Genomic DNA, 20,344 nt, shown 5'->3' on the forward strand with positions numbered 1-20,344 from the left:
TAATTACTGTTTAAGGAGTATCTGCCACCATCCTACCTTCAATATGAGCCCTGACTGCAGAGTAAGAGAAGCAAGGTTCACACCTGCTCTTTTTCATGAAGGCTACAAGAAATGTGTACAGACACAATCATTTAGGAATTGGAAAGCAAATTATCCCTCTCTGGAAAGGGTCATGTGGCTTGGGCTCTAGAAATGGTGACTGTCTGGAACACAAGTTCTTTGAGGAGTAGCTGAGGGAGCTGGAGTTGTCTAGGCTGCAGAAAAGAAGACTCAGGGGAGACTTATCACTCTCTACAACTACCTGAAAGGAGGTTGTAGGCAAGTAGGAATTGGCCTCCTAACCCAGGCAGCCAGTGGCAGGACAGGAGGACATAGTCTCAAGCTGTGCTAGGGCAGGTTTAGGACATTAGAAGGAATTTCTTCACAGAAAGGGTGATTATATACTGGAATGGACTGCACGGGGAGGCGGTGGAGTCACCATCCTTGGAGCTGTCTAAGGAAGGACTGGAGGTGTAGTGCCCATGTCTAGTTGACATGCTGAAGTGAGGTCACTGGCTCTTCTCGATGATCTCAGAGGTCTTTTCCAACCAAATTAATTCTGTGACTCTACAGAGGCTGATTTGGTACGAGACAAGGCTGGTCCCGGCTTCGGAGGGCCTGAGCAGCGGGCCCTAGTGCCCTGACCTCCTCCGGCCTTGCCAGGGCTGCCGCCGGCCGGGCCCCTAACGGGGTTGGCCGGGCCCCTAACGGGAACGGCCGGGCCCCGGGCGCTCCCACCGCGGGCAGGGCGGGTCCGGCCGGGCCCCTCCGCAGCTGTGGGGCCGGGCCGGGCCGGGCCGGGGGATGCCGGGGCCGCCCCCGCCACGCCGCGCTGCTCAAATTGCGGCCCCGGCAGCCCGGGCCGTTCACCAGGGGCCATGCTGGGCGCCCGCCGCTGGGGCTGGCCGGGGCCCGCGGGCAGGGCCCGGCAGGGCGGCCTCGCCTTCTACGTGCTGTGGGCTCTGCGGGAGCCGCCGCGGCGGCTCGGCAGGTGCGGCCCGGCCCCGCTCCGGCGCTGTGCGGATGCGGCCGGGCCCTGTCAGGGCTGGGCTCCCCACGGGCCGGGCACCCCCACGCCGTGCTTTGACCCGCTCTGGAAACGCCGCTGCCCGCGTCGCTGAGCTGCTCCAGCCCCTGGCGGCTCTCCCTTCCCACCGGTTATCTCCTTCCGTGCATCCTTGCATGGTTTCATCTTTAAATGACACAAGCCCTCTCCTTTCACCCTTTCCCAGCATAAAAGTGTTTTCAGAAGTTTTCATATAATTTTTTCACCTTTTATTTTACTCCTCGATTACTATTTCTCGCTTTTCTTCCCTCCCCTTTGCAGCCATTCCAGCCAGATGGCTTTCCAGGCTTGGCTTCCCCTGCCATTGCCGAAGCAGCTGGTGGTGTTCGGGCTGGGCGACTGGAGCTGTTACTCTGCGGACACGAGCATCGCCGTGGATGTGCTGGTGTCCCCAGGCATTGCCCCACAGCGGGTCGGCACGCTGGAGCCCACCCGCAGGTCACAGCAGGAGGGGCATCCTAGAAAAGCTTTCTGATCTCTGGTGCTGCCTGGTTCTGCTGCTGTTACCCAAATCCTGCTGGTCCTCCACTATGGTGTTTCCCTCTAGTTGTGGTTCCTTTTGGCTGCTTTCAGGACTGGATCTCTTTTGGCTTTGGGCTGTTATCATCTAGTATGGGAGCAGGAATTTTGTCCTGGTCAGTGTCACTTGTGGGCTGAAAAGCCATGGTCCCTTGGGCAGGTCTCTGGTGTGGGAAGGCGACTGGAGAACAGATCTTTTCATGGCCTCGTTGAAAGAGATGGACAAAGGCAACCCTGTGAGGCTTGTTCTGACTGTCAATGGACAGGTAAAAGAACTGACACTCCTCTCTTCCTGTCCAGGGTCCCAAATGCCACTTCTCAGCCCCAGAATCTCCCTTTTTGCTCTCCTTTTCCTTCTCTACTACTCCAAAGTAGAGCTGACATACATGAATCTGTTAATGCATGTCTGTGCTGAGCCTGAAAGCTCTGTGATGCTCCAGGCCTATCCTCTGAACACAGTTTTGCCAGAACACCTTGTGTGTGGCAGGAGACAGGCAGCCAACAGCTGTTCACTTCCAGTGTTTTACCTAGAGCTGAAGCCACTGCATTTAGCATCTTACAGTGCCTGGCTTTTCTTTTCCTTGCTTGTTTTGTTGGTGTGGGAGATGAAAGGCAGATTATTCGTTGCAGAGAATCTGTCCCTTGCAGGACATGATTTTGCTCTTCCTTTCTGTGGCTGAAGGATAATGCACTAAGGATTCTGTTGCTGTTTCTGCTGCAGCTGCTCCGAGGTGTTTCCAGCAGTACACCTGTCCATCCCTTCCTTGTACCCGAGACCAGCCAGTCACCAGTGCTTCCAGCAGATGATAGGGCCCTTGGCCAGGACCTGGAGGATCCTACTGAGGTATGGCTATTTTGGAGTCACTTTTCACTTTTTCCTTAGTGTCTTCTCCCTCACCAGTAGTGATTCAGTTCATGTCTAGCTGAAACATTTGCTGCCATTTTTTTGGTGGAGATATGGATAAGCAAGTTCTGGAGCCAAAGTTTCTCTTGTGCTGAAGAAAGATATATTCTCCATTGAAATGCCTTTTTAAATGTTGAATATAGTAATCCTTGGTGGGATGGTCAGCCAGCCCCTTCATTCCCAGTACAGATAGGCTTTTTGCCCTTCCATGTTTTAGCTGTGCCCAGCAGCCAACAGTCTGAAAGCTGACTACAGCACAGAGCAGCAGATAGCTGCACTGCTCAGCATCTGTTTGGCAGCTAATACTGATGGCATGTTCACCCTTAAAGCTCAATGGGAAGATGAGCCTAAGCACAGTTACCACATCTCTGGCCCAGTAAGATGCAATTCACAGTAGCCTCAGGTATTTTTCTTTGGGGCTGATTTGGCTGGGGCTCATGTCACAGGTTAAGAGTCAGAGCTCAGAGGTGGCTGCCAGAGCATCCAGGCCTGTGAAGGAGGACATCCGGCCACCGCTGAGGACCATGGTGGTACCCTGTGCTCTGAAGCCACCAGCTGGAAAGGTGGAATCCAATGAGGCCTGGAAGAAGAGTCCTGACCAAGGACCACCACCAAGAGTCCACTCCAAAAAGCCCAGAAAGGTTTTATTTGAACCCACAACATCTGAGAGATATCTTGATGAAGAAGGTAATTCTGGTAGCTTCCAACTTTATTTTACTTCAGATCTTGTCTGAATGATCTATCAATGCTGCTGGGCTGTACCTTCCCATTCCATTTCTCTATGTACCAAGGCATGATGGGCTTGTATGTCTGGCTTTGAAATACTGAGAATGCACTTTATTTATTTAGCTGCTCAATGAGTTTTTGCCTTGTTGGGAAAAGGCTAGAAATGGACCATGGGGTATAACATCTTAGTGCCACCACTTTTTACTCTGACATAATGCCTATCTTTTCATACAAGTAAAAGTGTTTTATAAACTAAGGCAAATATTGTTAACCTCGTTTTACAAAAGAGTAACTGAGGCACAAGAAAGTTACCTTCTGTAACCTCTGCATTAGTCTGTTTGTACCCCTGCTAATAGCATACCACTTGGTGTATGGAAGACACTGGTTATTAGTATAGTATAGAGAATATGAAAAGGAATTGTACTGGCTTTTGAGTAGTGAGAAGGTAACTGCCAAAGGGTTTGGAAACAAAACCTTAGGCTTCTGGAGTGGGAATTCCAAGTCAACTCCAGAGTGTGACCAAGTTTATGTGTAAAGGTTTGGCAATAACTTAGTGGTTCCCATAAGAAATTACTTATTAGGACTTGCCTTACTTGTCATAAAGGCAAATATAGCTTCATCATAAAGTTTTCTCTGCTGCAGGCAGCATGAGAAGGGGGGAAATGATCTTCTATCAGAGGGGTAAAATGCAATGGTGACAGTATTTGGCAGTCAGAGGAAGTGTGCCCTGCTCTTACCTATTTTCTTCAGATGAGACTTAATTCATGATTCTTGGTCTTGCACCTTGTTTGTTGCAGTGAGGTAGCTTTGTGCTGGAGGTTGGAGGAAGGAAGGTCAAAGGGCTCTTACACAGTGGAGCTGAGCACTTTTCACAGTATGTCTGCTGGCTGCTTTATGGGGCCATCTCTGTGTTCCCTCTGCAGATCTGGCAGTGAAGGAGTTGGAAGGTGAGGATTTGGTTCCTAGACCCTGGTTTGTCTTATCAGTCACTCAGTGATGATATTTCTTCCCTTCAACATCAGAAGCCTCCCATGTTTCATCCTGTATCTCCCCAGTGATCAAGAATAACAAGTAGGTCATGTGTATGTACTGTTCCTCTTCATGTAATTGCCATCAGTGCTTCCAGTACTGTCAGGCTCTCAAATATGTTTCTTTAGCCCCTCTGAATCTCAGGCCCACCCCTGGGTACATAGCTCTTTGAGGAAAAAAGGTAAGATATGAAATAGACTTTGATTTTAAAAGTATTTTTTTAGCTTGCTCAGCCAACTGCAGGGGCCTGGGAGGGGAAGGGAGGAGGAACAGAGCAGTACAAGGAATACCTCTGGAAGCAGCTCCAGGCTTCTGATTATTCTGTCTTAGGCACTGATGAGCTGTCCCTGGGTAGCCCTCCCTCACGAGGAGTAGTGCAGGGTGAGTAGCACAACTGAGATACCCACTTCTGGAGGTGGGGTAGTAAATGGGGGACATCCAAGCCTGTCTATGGTGGCAGCCTGAATGCATCCTACATCCAGCTGCTCCTTGCTCCTGAGGTCTCTCTAAGTACATCAGTTATTCCCCCAAGCCAACTGAAAATATTCCTCAGGGAGGTATGTCTTTCTCCCCTGCAGAGGGCAGGGAGCAGGGGCCCTTGTCTTGCCTCCCTGTGAGCATTCAGGTGGCTTGTTCTCCCCAGCAGGGAAGGGAGGCAGCTGAGGGTGTGCTCTCTGACTGCTCACAAGCCTGTGCTCTTCCCTCCCCAGGCAGTCCCAGCCCTCGGTGGTGCCATGCCATGTGCCTCAGTGACCTGGGAACAGCTGTTGTCATTGGTGGAGAAGGTGTCAATCAACAGTCCTGCAGGGATGCTCTCTGGAAGCTGGAAATTGGTGGGGACTTTGTGAAAAGCAATGGGGACAGTGGGACTCAAGGATAGCTCATGCAGATGGGAGGGGGTACTTGGGCATCTGTGCATATAGAGGGGACAGCAAAGGCATCACATCTGGCATGTCACCAGGCTGAGCCGACAGCATAGAGTGCCTTATGAGACTCTGGCATTATACTTGAGAGCACTCTAGGAGCTAAGGTACAAGTTCTGGAAAGAGTTGGAATTTTAAGGGGTAAAAGCAACAGTGCAGTTTGCAGTCTGTGTGTGGTGACTGGTGGGCAAGTGTGACATACAATTCCAGTGCCTTGTGTCTTTCTGCACCTCACTGGTCTTCTCTTTCACCTTGCTATTCCCCATCATTCCTTGCAGGAACCATTCTGTATGAGTTCCCTCTAGCTCCGAATCAAAGGAGAGGAGGAAGCAAAGGGAGCAACATTTTGAGTAAAGATTTTTATGGCATATTCTTTAAATCTAGAGCGATCAAGGACATTTTTGAACTCCCACACTGTGTCTGCTGTTGCTCCCACAGACAGTGATTTATGGCTTCCAGTGGGTCTCCAGCTACAGAATGCCATGCCATCGTGCTTGCATGGTCACACAGCCACCTACGACCCTGACACCAAGCGGATCTACATCTTTGGGGGCATAAGGGAGGACAAAGACTACAGCAGCATTTACATTCTGGACACAGTCACCTGGAAATGGCTCTTTGTGGCTGTGAGTACTGCATCTCTTCCAAGACAAAAGTGCAGGAGGAGTGGCAGGTTCTGCCTGAATGTGACAGTCCATGTGCACGTGTCCTTAGTCCAGTGGTCTTGGTCCACTGTTGGTGCAGGCTGTCTGAGATGCATAGCTGGGTTTGACAGGTATTAGGAGGCTGTGTTGAAAAGCCACATGCTGAACAGAAACCAGGAGCTGTGCCTACAATGAATGAAGCAAAGGGAAAAAATGGCTGCTGCAGAGGGCTCTGCCTGACCAAGCTCAATGGTGGGAGGTACTGTACAAGTAGTGGAGGGAAATGGCCTCTCATTTTATATGGTGTAATTGAGGGCAGCACCACATGCTGAGGTGCAGAGCCAGTCTTCTCAAATCAGGAACTGCCCTGAGTACAGCAGAATTCTGAGCCCTTGTCAGCATGGGACTATGTCTCTTTCCTGGTAAAGCACAAAATGGCTTTTACAGAGTAAGCCTGGATGAGATCTTTCTGTTCCCTGACATCTTCTGAGAAAGGTGTGGGAGGCGGACTTCCTTTTCTTATCAGAGCGTTCTGGTGCAAAGAATGCAAAGAATGTACTGTCTGCCTGTGCAGCAAAGATCTGGCAGGGGAGCCAATAAAGTGAAAATTGAGACTTTTCAAACTCATTGCATGATGTGAGCCCCTTTCCTATGGGTCATGCAGCAAATAATGCACTTCTTGTAACAAATACATATTAAATCTTTCTAGGCTAAAGGGAGGATACCAGTGCTCGCCTACCACAGTGCAACTATCTACAACAAGGAGCTCTTTGTTTTTGGAGGAACTTTCCCCAGAAAGGCATCGCTGGCAGTTGCACCCTGCAGCAATATGCTCTATGTCTTCAATCCAGAGCATGAAATTTGGTACCAGCCCATTTCAGAAGGGGAGAAGCCTCTTCCTAGGCTTGGGTGAGAGTGCTTTAATTCCAGCTATCCAAAATAGTGCAGGAAACCTCTGCTTATCTTCCCTCCCACACCCGTGTGATTTCTTAAATATTAGGCGATTGCTCTCCACCATGTATTCTTTAAGATAGGGCTATGTTTAGAGCAATGGATTTTCAGTACCTCCTGTTGTGAATCCTGATGGGATTTTGTCCCAGGTGTAGACTGAAGCTATGGCAGCCCAGTAGAAGAGGCCAAGGCTAAAATGGAACTTTTGGGAACTTGCTGAAGATGTTTTATTAATTTGCTTGCTCTCTGCCCAGGCATTCAGCTACTCTATTGAAAAACAAGCTGGTGATTTTTGGGGGTCAGAGGACTTCTGTCTACCTCAGTGACATGCACATTCTGGATCTGGGTAAGAAAGTCTGTGCCTCAAAAAGGTCTGTTCCAAGACAGGGACTTGGGAGTGAGGTGTGCTTAATGGGAAAATAGCAAGAGCATTATAAAAACTCCTGACTAGGCAATGGAGATGAAAAACTAGGGGTTAAAAAAAAAACCCTTTCTGGGGCAATAAGGGAGGGAAAGAAGAAAAAACAATGGCTTTTTTGGAAGAAATTGGGTAACAGATAAGGCAGAGGCACTGTTGATGTGGCAGAGTATCTAAGTTTTTGTCTAGTTATGAGGCTGAGGTTCTTGGACATTTCACCTGCCTTTTCTCTGTCTGTCAGGTTTCATGGAGTACACATCAGTCCCCCTCCTGGCAGGACAGCCTTCTGCACGTAGGTAAGATTCTCTTGCAGACCCAGGAGCTATCTTCTGTAATTTCTCTTTGAAGCCAGGTTTAAACAGTACTTGTGATCAGACCCAGCTGCATATCTCTGTTCCACTAGTCAAAATACAGTGGATCTTCTCTCCACTGTGGGGCCAGGAGTTCCTGTGCTGTTGGTGCCTGTATGGTGTGCAGGGATATTCTGTAGTCTCCCTGGAAATCTGTCTTTCAGGCTAGGGTAAGGTTTCTGCTGTGTGCTAGTAAACTGTATGGCTTGCTGTTTGGTCTTCATAGTGCCTGGACAGGTGCTGTGCCACACAGAGGAAGAAACTCCTGCACCAGGACTATGTTGTTCCTAAAGGGACAGAACTGCTCACTAGAACAACGATCTAAATCATTGCAGAGCCCAGCTACCCTGCTATCTCACCCCACAGAGCAAAGCATAGGAGTTTTGATAGCTCCTTCTGAGATAATGAATTGCTATTCAGGCCTGACTGTGGCCTGACCTGCAGAGGCAAACATCTCTTTTACATTTCTGTAAGTCAGGGCAGAGAGAAGCAGAAGTCAACTTTCTTCCTGCAGCTTAAGCCCCCAGCCTCCTAATCAAGTCTGCCAATCCCTGCCCATTGCTGATTGAGGCCACCCCAGCAGGTTTTATTGCAGTCGCCTTTTGACTTTGCTTTGGTCACAGCTTTCATGCAGCTCTGGCTGTGTCGGACCAGAAGGTTCTGATCAGTGGAGGCTGCAATGCCAGAGGAGCCTTGCAAGATGCCTTTGTCTTCCACCTAGGTGAGTGACTCTCCTGCCCTGTTTTGATAGCTCTGGGGCTGCAGTGGTGTTTCTGAACACCTAGCCTAGTCCATTTGTCTCATCCCTTGCACTAGGAATGGGCTTGTCAGTATTGATATCCCCTTTCCATTTCAGACACTCTTTCATGGAGCACAGTGACCCACCACGACCTCTGCTCCGTTCCCCGAGCTGGCCACACACTGCTTGACCTGACTCCTGCCCACCTGATGGATATGGACAAGGAGAACAAAGAGGAGCAGAAGCTGCACACGCTGTTGGTCTTTGGGGGCTCCAACTGTGCTGGGACCTTTTATAACAGCACGCTCAAGATCCAGCTGGACCTAGGATAATGCATGATTCACAGAATGAGCCTGAGCAGCAAGGCTCTTCACCAGCCTAGATACACACATGGATGGCAATAAATGAGTCCAAGCAACTTGGCAGTCCAGGTATCTGTATGTAGGTGAATGGCACCTTGGTACAAGAGACTGGGTCTGTCAAGTCTGAATGCCATGGGTATTGTTTTACTAGGGTACCTGTACACAGTATCTGGGCTCAGGTGCCAAAACATTCAGTGGGACCTGAGCTGACTCTGCACAAGAACAGACAAAGGTTATGGGTTCCTTTCTTGCCCTACAGGTTTTTAGCTGGAATTCCCAGGGTGCTTTCAGCTTTGTGGGTGACTTAGATGTTTGGTTTCATTTGGGGTGAGTGAAATGGTATTTATTGCTGCTATTTTACAGTAAAAGCACAGGCAGGGTTCTGGTTTGGAGGGAATCTGGGGAGGAATTTCCCTGGGCAATAGGCTGCAGCTGAAGGCTAGGAAACCACCTAGAGCAGTATCTGAGGATGGGAAAAAGAAGAAAACATAATTTTCATTGTAAGGAAGAGAGCTGGTTGTGCCTTGCTGTCTAAGGCACCATCAGCTAGCTTTGCTCTAGGCAGAGCTTTTATAAAATCCATGTGACTGCTTTTATTATTGCAAGGGGGGTGACAGAGCTGCCAACTTGGCTCTTTCAAGACCCCAACAAGGGTTAAGCTATCTTCCATCAGAGATTAGATCTGATTGTTTATATCCATGGAGCTGATGACTGTGCTGTGGCTCTGAGGCAGCTCCAAGGATAAGCACACTGTGTATACTCATTCCCTGATGCTCTTTCTGTAGATGGTAGAAAGAAGTAGCCCCTGTGGGGAACAGAGAATTGACTCAATGCCTCACAGTTGTTTGTGGTCACATTCCCCAACCCAAAGCCATACAGAGGGAACTTCTGATCATTATGGATACTTCTGCTTTAATCTGCTTCATGGAGATAGACTGCATAGAAAAAACTAGTAGCTGCACGTATTCCAGCACAGGCATAGCTCCTATAAGTCATCCACACTATTTCCAGGTCCTCTGTCCTTCCCACCCAGATGAAAGGGAAGATACTGGCACTAAAGTCCTACTCATCCTGTAGGTGTTGTCTTCTTTATCATGGCAGCTTTGTGGATTTAATGAGCAGAAAGGCTTCAAGCTCGCAGCTCTGCAGGAGTATCTGGCTGCCGGGAAGGGTGGCTTGTTTTGAAGGCCTCTAACTCCAAGAGAGCTTTATTTATTCTGGTTATTGTGGGATATGGACCCATGTCCACTTTGAATCTGTAAAAGGAAAAGAATTTGTGAAGTGCTAAGAGTTGGAGAGGCAGTGCAGCAGTGAGCAGAAGTGCAGAGCAGTGTGATAGGCCTGCCTAGTATGGGAGAATCTCACAGGCATGTACACTAACAGAAAAGGTTCATCCCTGTAGGTTTACAAACAAATGCTAGAGAGATTAATCAGTGCCTGGAGAGGTTGTAAAGTCTCCTTCTCTTAGAGATAGTCAAAACCAAGCTGGATGCAATCCTGTGCCACTTCCTCTAGCAGGGAAATTGGACTGGGTGACCTCCAGAATTCCCTTCCAACCCCAAAGTCATTCTGTGATTGTGTGATTTTCACCAGATTTTTACATGATGTGCAGCACAAAGTAAGAAGACACTGCTTTTCCTGGGAATCATGCAGCCTACTTGTATGGGTTTGAGGCTTTAAATAAAATCTAAAAGATTAATCTTTTCCCTGTATGCAGTGTAAGAATAAAGCAAACAGGGACAGAGAACATGGAGTGTGGGCAACCTCAGCTTTTCTAAGGTCATAGATCAGGTTTCCCTAGGGGCCTCTAAGGGGAGACCACAATTCACTACTTCCAAAAGAGACAGTATTTATGAAGTAGGAAAACTTGTGGAGAGAAGACATGTAAGTGGACAGGGCAGGCAGGAGGGATACTTTCTAACAGGCATAAGGAGCAGCAGAAGGTAAGCTCTGACAGCCCAGCATAAGTAGATGTGTTGAAGAATATCTCAAACTTAGCTTTAATTACCTTTCAGCATTGGCAACTTGAGGCACTAAACACAGATCAGCCATGGAAACCTGCAAATATAGCAGAGAAAAGAGGTTAGAACAACTCAGAGCCTGTCCCCTCACACTTCCCAGTGGTGGCAGACTTTAAGACCAGGACAGAAATTATTTTATCAGCCAGTACAGAGGAGTTGTCATGATGATCGAATTATTTAATTCAGCATTAATACTACAGCAACAGTACAAGAAAAAGAACTTCATTGCAGTTACTAAGAGAAGCCATAAGCTTTTAGGGAGCTTTATATTTACCAGCTGATCATTATGACCTCAAGGACACTGTGCTTCTATGGCAACTACCTCTAAGCAAACACATCTGCTGGCAAGCTGCAGAGGGAGGTGATGGAGGGAGAGGGGTGTTTGCATGGCTGGAAAAAGTTAAATAAATTTTGCTTGTTTGCACTGCAGGAGTATAAAGCAGGTCCTGCCAACGTCAAGACTTGATATGTGATAGGGCCTCTGTACACAGGCTCAGAGACTTGCAATCTGAAAGGAAGACTTAATGGCAGTGCTGCTGGCTGCCTGTCTGCACAGACAGAGGCAGCTGCTCCCACCCTGCTCCCCAGGTCACAAAGCCCTGGTGCCTCTCAAAGCACTTGTTATTCTCCAACATTAGATCTTGTAAATAGCTTTTGCCTACCAAGGGCTCCATAAGGCTGCTGCTATACAATTCTCTGTATCCCAGAATAATGCAGGAGCCTTCCTTTTTTTCTAAGGCTTTTATAGGAAAGATCTTTAGCCTGGCAGCAGAACCAATAAATGGAAAAGGCCTGAGATACCTCTAGTTTGGTAAGGGTCAGAACAGCTTTTATGTGAGCTCTGTGAAATCTGTCCATCTTAAAACTGGATGATCAGAGCAGAAAAATACAAGTTGGTTAAAGGTTCCATAGAACAGAGCTAACAACTGAACCAAGTTTCTTGAGCCAAGCTTTTGTCTGTATGACAGGACATGTTGAAGTCCAAATCCCATAAAGATGAAATGATAGATCCTCTTTTTCCACATCCTGTAGTACCAGCCAGCTCCTAGATACAGCTGCAGAATCTGGCCACCAGCAGGTTATAGGCAGGGACAAGTAAACATCTCCATAACTCTCTGCCAGTCAGTAATGGCCTAAGTAGCATCCATGCAGCTGTTCTTTGTTATGGTGAAGGCACTGCATGTAATTCTAGGAACTGGATGGGGTTGTGCTCTTGTCTCCTCAGCTAATTTTCTTTCCTCATTTAGGGGAAGGTACTGGGCTTTTCAGTCCTGCAGTAGCACACAGGGCTCTCTCAGATACTTACTTCATCCCCCACACAGTAGCGTCCAGCAGTGTGCTGCAGAATCTGCTCCACTGCTGTTAAGAGAGGTGGTACACTGGAATGAGTCAATAGAAAGGGACACCAAACACTTTCTAGACTGGGAATTAAGTACAAGGACATCTTAACCCTGAGCAGAATATGAAAAAGGAGTATTTTGGGAGAAACTAGAAGGACCGGAAATCTTACTATAGTTATGGGAGTCTTTAGGGTTCTTCAGCTTTTTTGGACCCAGGGTGCTTTCAGCTGCTTTAGACAATACACTTGAAATACTATGAGGTTAATGTAGAAATACGTGATTGGGGAGGGGAAAAATGCAAAGGTTCAGTCAGTTTGTGTCTGTCAGGAAGAGAAGATGGGCCTGTCATTATGGCACACGGGGGAAAGGATTTTGAGGGAACCAAAAGCACTTTATTTTTCTCAAAAAGGCAAAGAAATACTCTGTTACTTGCTAAACTCTGGGGGAGTTTGCTATTAGGTGTCCAATTACAAAAACCTATCTATGTATATCAAGAACTTTAGAAGTGCTGTGAGCCCTGGTGCTTCAGAATGAATCAACTGCTGCAATGTGCAGGATGGCATCAGGTTCTCCTCTTCCATGTGCACATCTTTGCTCTGAGATCCTGGGGAGCTACCAGTCCTGGACAAGTGAGTCTGGGCAGGGAGAGCACTGTCTCTGCCAGCAAGGCAGGACTCCAGCACACCAGCCTAGGAATATCTGTGGTTCCACTTGAAAAAGATGAGTAGAATGCCAGGGTGTAGCATTTTGTAAGGTCAGGTGAAATACTGATCATTTTGGATGTGGGATGTACCTTGAAAGCCAGACATGATACAGTTCTGAGCCCATTCCATCTTTTTCTCCCCCATTTGTTTCAGGACATTCAGGTTCTGTGAAGGCAAAGCAATCTCTAGGTTAGATAACTACTGCTGGCAGGATCTTACCCACTGTGTCATCCAGTGGAGGAGAGGGGAGATGAGGGGTTGCCAAGGCTGGACCCCTGAGTTCAGGGGTGGCCTGAACTCAGTTGCCAAGGCTGGCCTGCGTTCACTTGGTTGGGTCAGCCCTGACCTCACCTGCACTGAATCATGCACCCTGCTGTATCCTTCTCTTGACACTACCCTTCTGTAACAGTTGCCAGGGTATCCCTTTGCCTCTTCCCTTTCAGCTGCTCAATTCTCTTCTTCCTAAAACATCCTAGACTCAGCAGTAAAACCATATGGATTCAGCTCTTTCTGGAAAGAACCCTGGGATGCTATAGTATTTGCTTTTTTGGAAATACTGTATTGGTGCCATTGGTATCTAGATCAGGCAGAGGTTAAGCAGATTTTATCTGCTAGCACACCAGTCTGAAATTCTGTCACCTGGTTGGCTGGCAACAATTTAAGGAGACTGAGAAATTTCAGAGACAGAAATTCTTTCTGATTTTCTCACTTGCATGGATCTGACATGGCAGTACCTGGAGTGGCTGAATGCCAGAGGCAATGTGATCAGCGATCATTCTGACTTGGGCTCTCTTCTTTGGATCTTGGGGCAGGAGCCTGGGGTTAGGATGTGTCTCTTCTAGGTAATTAATTATAGCTAGCTGTAATGAACAAAGAGATAATGGAAGGTTATTGCAGAGCCAAGGAAAACTTCACATTCTGGACACCTGGGAAAGGGGAGCTGATCCAAGACAATACAACAGCTTTTGCATGCAGTTTGTTACCAACCCAAAGAACAGAATAACCCCTCTGACATCTGCCTGTGACCTTGTCATTTCATCCAGCTGTAATTTCAGGCAAACCATGGAACAGCCATCGAAGTCAGACTGCTTAGTTAAAGGTGGAGTGATGAACCAAAGCAGAAGTGAACTTTAATCCTTGACAGTAGTTTCCCATCAAGGAATATGTGCTATTTCTGTTCCCAAGTGGGACCATAAATGCTACCTCTTTTCCCATTTATAGGTGAGAGCTCTGGGGAAAAAGATGGGACAAAGCTATCCCACGCAGATTGGGCAGCAGGTTGGAGTAAAAGTTTAACAGGGATATGGCTCATAACTCACCGACTGAGAAAGGGTGATGCCATCAATTTTCAAGGCTGGGACTTGCTGCATTGGATTCAGTGCCTTGAATTCAGCAGAAAACTGTGGAAACAAACCTGAAATTACTCTACAGCAATAAGAAATTCTTCTTCCTTGTTTTCTTCTCCCAGAACCCAGTTACCAATTTTTTTTTCCTTCTTCTTTTTCTCTCTACCTTAATATTAACCTTTGCAGTAAATTATGCTGTACTATTAGCCTACTAAGCTCTCACTAGGGCTCAGGGATCACTGCATCCTGGCCCAGACTGCATTATCTCTTGATAAAGCACCACTGCAATGCCCAGTGGTACTGCATCAGTGCCACCACTACTGTCCCAGTTGTCCAACTCTTCCTTAGCCCATACCAGCCCATTGAGCCCATGATACCACGAGGTGCACAACTCCCTCCTATGGACCCCCAAGTAAGGCCTCAGTCAAGATCTCTTTTGGCAAGCCACCTCTTCCTTTCATAGGCCCTTTTCAGCCTCCTGCAATATAATTTAGCATCTCTTGGACATCCCTGCATCTTCTGTTGCTAATTGAATCAGGCTGAGTCTGTTTAAAGTGTGGGGCAGCTTCTCTGAAGTCTGTGCTCGAGATATATTTAGTTGTATCATGGTAAGCAAAAGATCTTCAGCCTTATGGATTCAGTCACAAATGTCTGAGAGAGGAAAAAGCCTCTAGTCTCCTGCAGTCATATTCTCCTCCTGTCTCACATGGCAGGGAATACTGGCTGAAAGCAACTATTAATTACAAAGAAGTGGTGAGGAATTCAGTAACTTTGCCTGTGAACTTTCTAGTGCTAATCTCAAGTGTCCTAATGATCCCCAAGTTCAGTACCCTGGAGAGAGCAGTAGTATTTTTATCCTTACCTGCTGTCCTCCATCCTTAATGAGATTCACTGGGACCAGGTCATAGGAAATTCCTTTCAGAGCCAGTGCTAGGGAGAGCAGAGTGTACAGCTTCAGACAGCTACACTGGGACCAGTTTCATTGGTAATGGGCTCAGGAGAATGTTGGCATCTACATTTGGAAAAAATTACCCTCTCCCTCAAGGAGGGTGGCCTAAGTCTACTGAGAAGACAGTGCTCTGGCACATGAAGGACCAAAGTACTAAAGACCAGTCCTGCCAAAACCACTGCATTTTTCAAAATAAGCTTTGCAATTCTTTGCAGCACAGCCCTTCCTGATTCAGCTTATAGAGGGCAGGACCATGTGCTCAGCTTTAAAACCTTTCTGTCTCAGTACAAGTAGGGACCATTCCCAGCCCTGCATAGCTCTCATGACCTGGGCAGGCCAGAGTCTGAGGTAGCATCATGAAGCCCTCTTATCTGTTCCCCTCTATTCCACCTGCTGCAGGTAAGATGCTCTCTTCCCCACCCTCCCCATGGGGAGATGCCTCACTGTTCCAGGCTCATGTTTGCTGACCTCTCTGTTAATAAGTGATTGATTAATTGGGTAAGTGAAGGGGAGGATGCTGCAATACTGAGACAAAAAAAGAGAGATGAACACTGAATCTTACCGATTCGCACTCTCCAAGAACAGGAACTTCGGAAATAGCTGTAAAGTACTGGCTGGGGAGAGAAAGATAAAAGGTTATATGCTGGGAGCACCAGGTATTGAATGTAAGGGAAAGAATGCATGAGCAGAAGGCATTTCAGGAACTCTAAGGAGAGAGCAATGTTTGGAGGAGAGGGCTCCTTTCTGAAAGTAACTGTTCCTGATTTGGGCATACAGGTAGCATCACTGTCTCTCATAATAGCCTTCTCATTATCCAGTTGCACCTGATGTTTCCAGCAATGCAGAAATGAGCTTGAAATTAGTCCCTATAAAGCTTCCCTCTTTGTCCCTATCCAATATTGCTAACTTCTGTCCCATCTTAGATTTCTGAAACAATTTCTGTACTGATTGTGCCAAGCACCTGGGTATTTGTATGATATTAAATAGCTTTTGCAGCCATGCAGGCAAAAGCCAGATTTCTTTCCAAACAATATAAGTTTCTGCTATTTGAGATGAAAGCCATGAAGACAGACAATTCATCTCTACCTGAACTATGAGACTAAGGTAGCCTTCCCAGATGCTTCCACCCTGTCCACACTCTCACCTTTTCAGATGCCATGGTAAGTGTGTGCAGTTGCCTCCACGAAATAAAAACAACCTCTGTGTTTTCCCTTTTAACTCAGCTGGCATGGGTAAAGGCTTCTCTCTTAAAACCAATAAGGACTTTGCCCCCCAGTCTGTGCCCAGGACACAAAAACCAGCCAATGAGATTCAATCCTGAGTCACTGCAGTCACCCTCTCTCAGCCCTGATATCAAAACCATTAACAAGATTTAAGCTTGGAAGCCCATTTGGGAACCATTCTTTTTTCCATAGCTTTTCATCCAGACATAAATAAGGTGTCTGGAGAGCCTCACAAGCTGTCACCAGTTGCCAATGCAGAAATCTAACCCTGGAGAACAAAAAATTAAAACCAAAGCTGCATGCAGAATTTATTTTTCACTAGGGAATGATTGCTAGCTCTGGGAATGGGCTGCCTTTGCAGGAAGATTCCATCGTGTTCTCCTGTAGCTCCCCTCCCGCCAGTACGGGCCAGTACAGGGGATTTTCTACATTGCAGATATGGGAGAAGCTGCTACTCTGACCTCAGACCAACTCAGTGTAAAATAAAAGACTGCACTTTTTTTTTGTGTCAGAGCTTTTTCTTTCCACACAGGAAATTGGTATCCCTGTATGTCTCTAAATAAACTTTAATCATGTCTCTCCTTGCTTACACAGATTCCATGGCATGCCATAGGTCTCTCTGTGTCTCTACCCACTCAAAATGCATAGAAGATTTCTCAGAGACTTAGCAGCAAGACAAAAGAATGCACAGATATGCTCAATTATAGTCTGTCAACAGAAAACCAGAGACGCTGGTGATCTCTGTGCTCCAGTCCTCTTTGTAAAGTTCATGCTTCTCTTACAGTTTAGATTGGCTCAAATAACTTCAAATGAGGTATGTCTTTGACTGAATTACTCAGATTTATAAGTGAGGAGGAAAGAGATGGAAAGTACTGGTAACACTTAAGTGGATAAAATATTTACTGATTTTCTAAAATTCTCCTGGGATCAGGGCATTAGAAATATCAGCTATGATCATTTTTCAAATGTCTAGCCTGGTGAGTTTCAGGGAAAGAAACAGAAACTAAGGCTTCAAAAGAGAAAATAGAGCAGTCATGAGATACTAATTTTACTTGCATTTCCTGAGGACCTTGCTAATGATTTTTTGGCTCAGAAATTCATGTCCTTCACTATGTCTGTTTTGGACTCTGGCCTCTCAGCCAGCAGAGACATTTTTCCTGATTCTCTCTGCAGTTCTTTTTTGGTTTTACAGCCTATGCTATCATTTTGAATAAACTGTGCTATGCTAATTGCACTGCTCTATAATTTCAAGGCCCTGGGGATTTCACCAAAAAGAACATGGAAACCAACCCATCGTTCAGCTGGGAACTGTCTCCAGAGGCTGGGGCATGGAGTGATCTCTTGAGTTCATGCTGTTTTGCTCCTAGCAGCAAGGCAGACCACAGGCAAAAATAATCAGCTAAGTAAAGACTACAGACAACAGAAATGTTTTGTCCTTAGTGGACAGATCCCAGAGCGACACTGCCAGCATTTCCTCTGAGGAAATGCTGAGTATGGTCCAGGGAAGTCTCAGGAAAGAATTTCCTGCATTTTCAACCCTGTGGGATAAAATCCCCAAACCCTGCAGTTTAGCCTGGTTGGAGCTGGGATGATGTGGGAGGACAGGTTTTGCTTGATGTCTACTGAGAGTTCTGGTTTGGTTCTGTTTTCATTTCTGGCAACCAGTGAGGAAACTTTGGGCTTAAATACCAGTCCAGAGTAAAAATTTGGGAAACACACTTCCCTGTTGTGAAAGACAGAAGAAATGCCCCTAACTTTGTATGTTGACCTCTTAGGTTTTCTGTCTTCTTCAGAGTAGTACGGTCGACTCTGGGTATCACCTCTTTCCAGGCGATATATGGGATGCCCTTGGAAAGGCCAAATCTCTCACCTTTCCTGAGACCCACCAAGCCTAGCAGCCTGCACACATCCGCTGCTCCTTGGGGGCTGCCCTAGGGGACACCTCGGTGCCCGAAAGGCACAGCTTGTACTCTGCTGGGTTCAAATGGAAAGCAGAAAAAACAGATTTGCTCCTAAATTCTCAGTAACTCTTCAGCAGGAATTGGTGTGAACAGTGCACGCCAATAAAATATGCTAAGTAAGGAGCACGGCTAAAAGCACCAGCACACTGAATCATTTTATTTAGCACGGGGTTAAATTCCTCGCTTTCCACTGCGACAGACACACGGGTGCCGGCCGGGGCAGCGGGGGCGCGCTCCTCCCGGGACCCGCCGTCCCGGCTTCCCGGGGCACCACAAGCCACAGCCGGCAACGAGGCCGAACCGAGCGAGGCCCGGGCAGGCCGAAGGCGGAGAGCCGCCGCCCCAAGCCCCGCTCCCACCGGCCATGGCGCCACCATCGCCCCCCGCTCCCCTCCCGCCCGCGGGGAGAGCGCGGAGCAGGCGCCGCGTACCTTGGCGGCGGCGGCGCTCATCGCCGTCCCGGCCTGCGCTCAGGGCTCGGCGGCTGCGGGCACCGCCCGGCCGGGACTGCATCCCCCGGCGTGCCCCGCGCCCCGCCGCACTCCGGCCCAGCATGCGCCGCGCCCGGCGCGGTGCAGTGCGCGGCGGGTGCCCGCGGATGCCGCCGCGGCAGCGGGAGCCCCGCCGGGGGCCGGGGGCGCCGCCGCGCCCCGCCCCGCCCGCCGCCACCCGCCCGGCCGCCCTGGCCCTCGTCACCCTCCTCAGCTTCGCCTCCCGCTTCCACCGCCTGCGGGAGCCGCCGCACGTATGGTACGGGCCGGGCGGGGCGTGCGCCTCTCCGGCCGGGCGCTGCCCGGGCCCCGCGGTGCGAGTGGGTGCATGTCCGCCTTCTGCCGGCCACAGAGGCCGGGACTGCACCCCCGGCAGGTGGGGGACGGGACACGGCAGCGAGGGCCGCAGGGCAGGGCTGCGCTCTCCGGCCAGCCCGGGCCGGCCCCCGCGCCCTCCCCGCTGCTCTCGGGCCGTGCTGCAGGAGGGCACCGCGTACCGGGGAGGGCGTCCTGGGGATCTTTGTGCAGCAAGCAGACTTTTAAACCTCTAAGGTCAATTTGAAAGCAAAAGGGCAAACCTTTTGGCAAGCCTTGGAGGTTTTGCAGTGATAATATAAAACTCCTTAAAAAAAGGACCTTTGCTACAATGGCTGCCGTGCTGTCCATGATCTCCCACTGAGTATAACGCATTGTCTCATATGGAATATATGACAGTATCCCTCTATACTATAAAAAGCATAAGTAAAAAGATCATCCTGGATTTTTTTTTTTCAACTCTCTTCACCGTTGTAGCAGATTGGTTATTGTGGTTTGTGTTTTGTTGGTGTGTTTTTTCTAGTTGGGATGAAACTCATTTTGGGAAGATGGGAAGTTACTACATTAATCGGACCTTCTTCTTTGATGTCCATCCCCCTTTGGGGAAGGTAAACTGCTTTTCTGTTGCATGTTTCAGAAGCCACAGGAGTGGGCCAATAAAAGTCTCTGCCTTCTGGCCAGAGGATGTGGTGAACAACAAAGTCCTTCCTAACTGTTGTTGCTGACACCACAGCAATTTGCATTCTGTGTCCAGAGCCTCAACTTGCAACTTTTTGTTCTCACAAAAAATGCTTCAAATATAAGAATACCAAACAGTATTGTATGTTGGGTTTTTGAAAGGCTTGACATGAAAAAATCAGTGTCACACTTGGGGGGCATATGTAATAGAAGCCTACATTTTAAAGGAAGCAAACAGTTCCTGATAACTTGTGAGCAAATGAAATGCCTGCCACAAATGACCCTGGGAGCATTGATTCCTGTTCTGTAAATGAACTTGTTTTAGCAACTGTGTGTAGTGTGGATGTGGTGCATCCTCCTGCCTTTTAAAAGTTATCTTTCTTTCAGACTGAGTCTCCTGAAACTAAACAGATAGGGATCTATGGGAGACTTAACAGATTCTCTCTGCTCAACTCCTCACTTGCTATTTTCCTTGAGCTTGCAGTCAGCCTTATAGTCTGTTGCAAAAAAAATTCTGATTTTGCCTTAAGACGAAGAGCAGTATGGATGTAAATGATTTCTGTAAATAAACTCTTTTTTTGGATGATGTGTCTGAATTATTTGTCCTCTGAATCAATGGGCCTTCTATTAAAATCTTACCTGCTGC

The 20,344-nt window shown here is 47.9% G+C and overlaps 3 protein-coding genes across 3 annotated transcripts in view; 2 read left to right on the plus strand and 1 right to left on the minus strand.

Annotated features, from left to right (window-relative positions):
• The first annotated feature begins 917 nt into the window (after window positions 1-917).
• LOC135448149 (uncharacterized) lies at window positions 918-9,488 on the plus strand. Its single transcript, XM_064713787.1, has 14 exons — window positions 918-1,030; window positions 1,367-1,543; window positions 1,785-1,890; window positions 2,346-2,468; window positions 2,975-3,215; window positions 4,178-4,201; window positions 4,614-4,664; window positions 4,994-5,116; window positions 5,645-5,832; window positions 6,560-6,759; window positions 7,056-7,147; window positions 7,461-7,515; window positions 8,193-8,290; window positions 8,426-9,488. Exons 1-14 carry the CDS (start codon window positions 918-920, stop codon window positions 8,638-8,640), a joined length of 1,806 nt encoding a protein of 601 aa, XP_064569857.1. The 3' UTR covers window positions 8,641-9,488.
• Window positions 9,489-9,562: 74 nt separating this feature from the next.
• On the minus strand, window positions 9,563-18,795 carry GSTZ1 (glutathione S-transferase zeta 1). The gene is made up of 9 exons (XM_064716058.1): window positions 18,646-18,795; window positions 15,593-15,644; window positions 14,944-15,011; window positions 14,055-14,135; window positions 13,470-13,595; window positions 12,825-12,900; window positions 11,998-12,050; window positions 10,679-10,728; window positions 9,563-9,926 (listed from the first exon to the last, which is right to left on the minus strand). The coding sequence occupies exons 1-9, from the start codon at window positions 18,664-18,666 to the stop codon at window positions 9,800-9,802; spliced, it is 654 nt and encodes a 217-aa protein (XP_064572128.1). The 5' UTR covers window positions 18,667-18,795; the 3' UTR covers window positions 9,563-9,799.
• Window positions 18,796-18,822: 27 nt separating this feature from the next.
• The window catches only part of POMT2 (protein O-mannosyltransferase 2), a 28,145-nt gene continuing 26,623 nt past the window's right edge, over window positions 18,823-20,344 (plus strand). The window contains exons 1-2 of the mRNA XM_064716057.1: window positions 18,823-18,964; window positions 19,544-19,628. Of these exons, the coding sequence (XP_064572127.1) occupies window positions 19,569-19,628 (60 nt within the window). The 5' untranslated portion in view covers window positions 18,823-18,964; window positions 19,544-19,568. The remainder of the gene's footprint in view (window positions 18,965-19,543; window positions 19,629-20,344) is intronic.

The sequence above is a fragment of the Zonotrichia leucophrys genome, chromosome 5, assembly GCF_028769735.1.
Source record: "Zonotrichia leucophrys gambelii isolate GWCS_2022_RI chromosome 5, RI_Zleu_2.0, whole genome shotgun sequence".
NCBI lineage: Eukaryota > Metazoa > Chordata > Aves > Passeriformes > Passerellidae > Zonotrichia > Zonotrichia leucophrys.

Coding starts and splice junctions, on each gene's coding strand:
- LOC135448149 (XM_064713787.1), top strand. CDS start 918: ATGCTGGGCGCCCGCCGCTGGGGCTGGCCGGGGCCCGCGGGCAGGGCC. Junction 1,544..1,784: donor ACGCTGGAGCCCACCCGCAG/GTCACAGCAGGA, acceptor TCCCTTGGGCAG/GTCTCTGGTGTGGGAAGGCG. Junction 2,469..2,974: donor ACCTGGAGGATCCTACTGAG/GTATGGCTATTT, acceptor CTCATGTCACAG/GTTAAGAGTCAGAGCTCAGA.
- GSTZ1 (XM_064716058.1), bottom strand. CDS start 18,666: ATGAGCGCCGCCGCCGCCAAG. Junction 15,012..15,592: donor TTCTTGGAGAGTGCGAATCG/GTAAGATTCAGT, acceptor TGCTCTCCCTAG/CACTGGCTCTGAAAGGAATT. Junction 12,051..12,824: donor TATCATGTCTGGCTTTCAAG/GTACATCCCACA, acceptor CTCTCTTAACAG/CAGTGGAGCAGATTCTGCAG.